The sequence below is a fragment of the Manihot esculenta genome, chromosome 5 (genome assembly GCF_001659605.2).
Source record: "Manihot esculenta cultivar AM560-2 chromosome 5, M.esculenta_v8, whole genome shotgun sequence".
NCBI classification, from domain to species: domain Eukaryota; kingdom Viridiplantae; phylum Streptophyta; class Magnoliopsida; order Malpighiales; family Euphorbiaceae; genus Manihot; species Manihot esculenta.
In genome coordinates, this window is record NC_035165.2 from 25,245,737 (window position 1) to 25,248,009 (window position 2,273).

General features: G+C 27.3%; 1 protein-coding gene across 1 annotated transcript; it reads right to left on the minus strand.

Moving 5' to 3' along the window:
- Nucleotides 1-282: 282 nt before the first annotated feature.
- LOC122723704 lies at nucleotides 283-1,306 on the minus strand. Its single transcript, XM_043956808.1, has 3 exons — nucleotides 1,300-1,306; nucleotides 792-1,220; nucleotides 283-686 (listed from the first exon to the last, which is right to left on the minus strand). The coding sequence occupies exons 2-3, from the start codon at nucleotides 1,198-1,200 to the stop codon at nucleotides 283-285; spliced, it is 813 nt and encodes a 270-aa protein (XP_043812743.1). The 5' UTR covers nucleotides 1,201-1,220; nucleotides 1,300-1,306.
- Nucleotides 1,307-2,273: the final 967 nt, after the last annotated feature.

Here is a 2,273-nt window from a genome sequence, read left to right on the forward strand (position 1 = left end):
ATCTATTTGTCTTATTTTTGTTGCTTCTCTCCTAAAGAAAAACAATGAAAAATTTTCAGAATTTATATTAGCTAACAGAAACTGAATTCATATAAAATAAATTATTAAATTTTACACGAATTTTTAATACCTGAAATGCATTTTCTATCCAAAGATTAACCAAATGCTTCCAATCTTTTACATCCATATCCTTAGGCTTGTTTCGGAGACGAAGTGAATAAGTTGCCTTTGAATCAAAATACTTCTTCTTCAACTTATGCCTATAATTCCTATATAATGCATTCATATGACCGAAAATTGCTCCCTTTCTTGCATCAGAATACTCAAAAGTGAACTTTTCCTTTTAGCAAAGAAGTAAGAAATAAATATTATGATACTTAATAGAACTAAAAAAATTATAATCATTTTATAATGGATGTAATTTAATATAAATTTTCGTACCAATATGGTAGACCACATGTGGTCGAGCTTATCATCGGTAATCTTATTCCATTGTTTCACTTGCAATGGATAACACGACACACTTCTAATAATTTGTCCTAAAAACCAAACAAATGCAGTAGCATTATCACCAATAGCTTGATCATCTTCATCAAATTCTACTGGCAATTTTTGCCCATTCTCCAATTGTGTGATTTTCAAGCATCGTGTTGGTCCTCTAGTTTTTCTTTTAATTGTATTGGAACCTATTTCAAAACAAAAGTAAAATAATAATCATATAATAACAAGAATTTCTATACATAGAACAAGTAAACATAATCAATTATTTAAATAAAATTAAATGAGTAAACCTGTTGCTGCAGTTGCATTTGGATTTTGAAGTTGATTAGAAGTGTGATCAACAGTAACTGCGGGTAGCTCGTCACCAAGTCCATTTGGTAAAATATCATAATCTCGAAATAGAGTGTATATATCAATGGGTTTCGAAGGGAACTTCTTATAACTATCCATCATATTTTTCACATCTGTATCATCTTTAACCTCTATCAATGCATCAAGATCACTAAGAGCTTTATCAGCCTTCAAGTAATAAAATTTATCTCCTTTTATAACATCAAATCCACAATCCTTTTTCAAGTCATCCAATATATCAAAAAATGAGATGAAATCAACATCAAAATTAGGTTTCTCCATGAACCTACCATTTTCATATATTCTATTTGGTGAAAATATAAAATGGCCTTCATAATGATACCTCATTGTCTTCTGACTAGTATTCCCTAAAAAAAAATTGAAGTTAGCCATCTAATTATTTATGAAAACAACTTAAAATTTATAAATCACATAAATATTATTTACCTTGAAAATTTGAAGCTGATTTTGGTGTAACTCTTGAGTTTCTTGAAAGTTCTGGTTAACATTATTTTCAGTCTCATTTTCCAAGTTAATATTGATAGAATTCCCTTTCCGCAACTTGCATCATCGAGCCATGATGTTTGCTTCTGCTTCATGGAAAAAATTAAATATTACACATAGAGGATAAATTAATATAAAAATAGTGAATCAAAGCTTTTTAACAGATGAAAAACGAATGAAAAGTAAATATCAGATGCCTTTCACGTGTTTAACCTAGAACAATTACAATGAAACATTAATTTTAAGGCTTTTGTAATTTTAAACATACCTGATTGGATTTGATAGTGGGAGCTTCTCCTTTTGATAATGGACAGAAATTGAAAACTGAATGAATCATGAGTGAGAATGAATCAGTAGCGGCTGTAGGGAGGGAATTTTTAATTTTAAGGTTTTCATTCCCCCAAGCCAAAAATATATATATTAGCAAGCTTATCATTATATTGCCGCCACTAATTGATAGGGTTCCCTTTATTAATTAATATAATATTTTTTATTTTTATTTTTTTGTAATTAAAATATTTTATATTTTTAATTAAATAAGCAAAATAAAATAATTTTAATTTATTTAAGCAGATTCAAAATCAACGCTATGAATTTGTTTTTAAAAGAAAAAAAATCATGACCACACCTTTGTAGAGCTGTATTTTTAACATCAAAATAAATTTATTTTCAAAAAAAAAACTTTAAAATTAATTTATACGCAAAATACAAATATGTAGGTAAAAAAAAATTCATGTAAAAAAAAATGTAAGTGTGCCAAATTTGACATAATTGTGTTTTTTGATGGAATAAGACCCTAAAGGTGTTAAATCGTTGGTTAAAAATTTGGAATAATTTTGGTATAAATTTAATTTATATATTGTGGATAAAGAATTTTGGTTTTTTGGTTACCGATTAGTAATTATGTTCAGTAATTA

What these genes read in the sequence shown, in the direction of transcription:
- LOC122723704 (XM_043956808.1), bottom strand. Translation starts at nt 1,200, where the DNA reads ATGAGGTATCATTATGAAGGCCATTTTATATTTTCACCAAATAGAATA. An exon ending in AAATGCAACTGCAGCAACAG is followed by an intron (nt 687 to 791) that starts GTTTACTCATTT and finishes GTTTTGAAATAG; the next exon opens with GTTCCAATACAATTAAAAGA.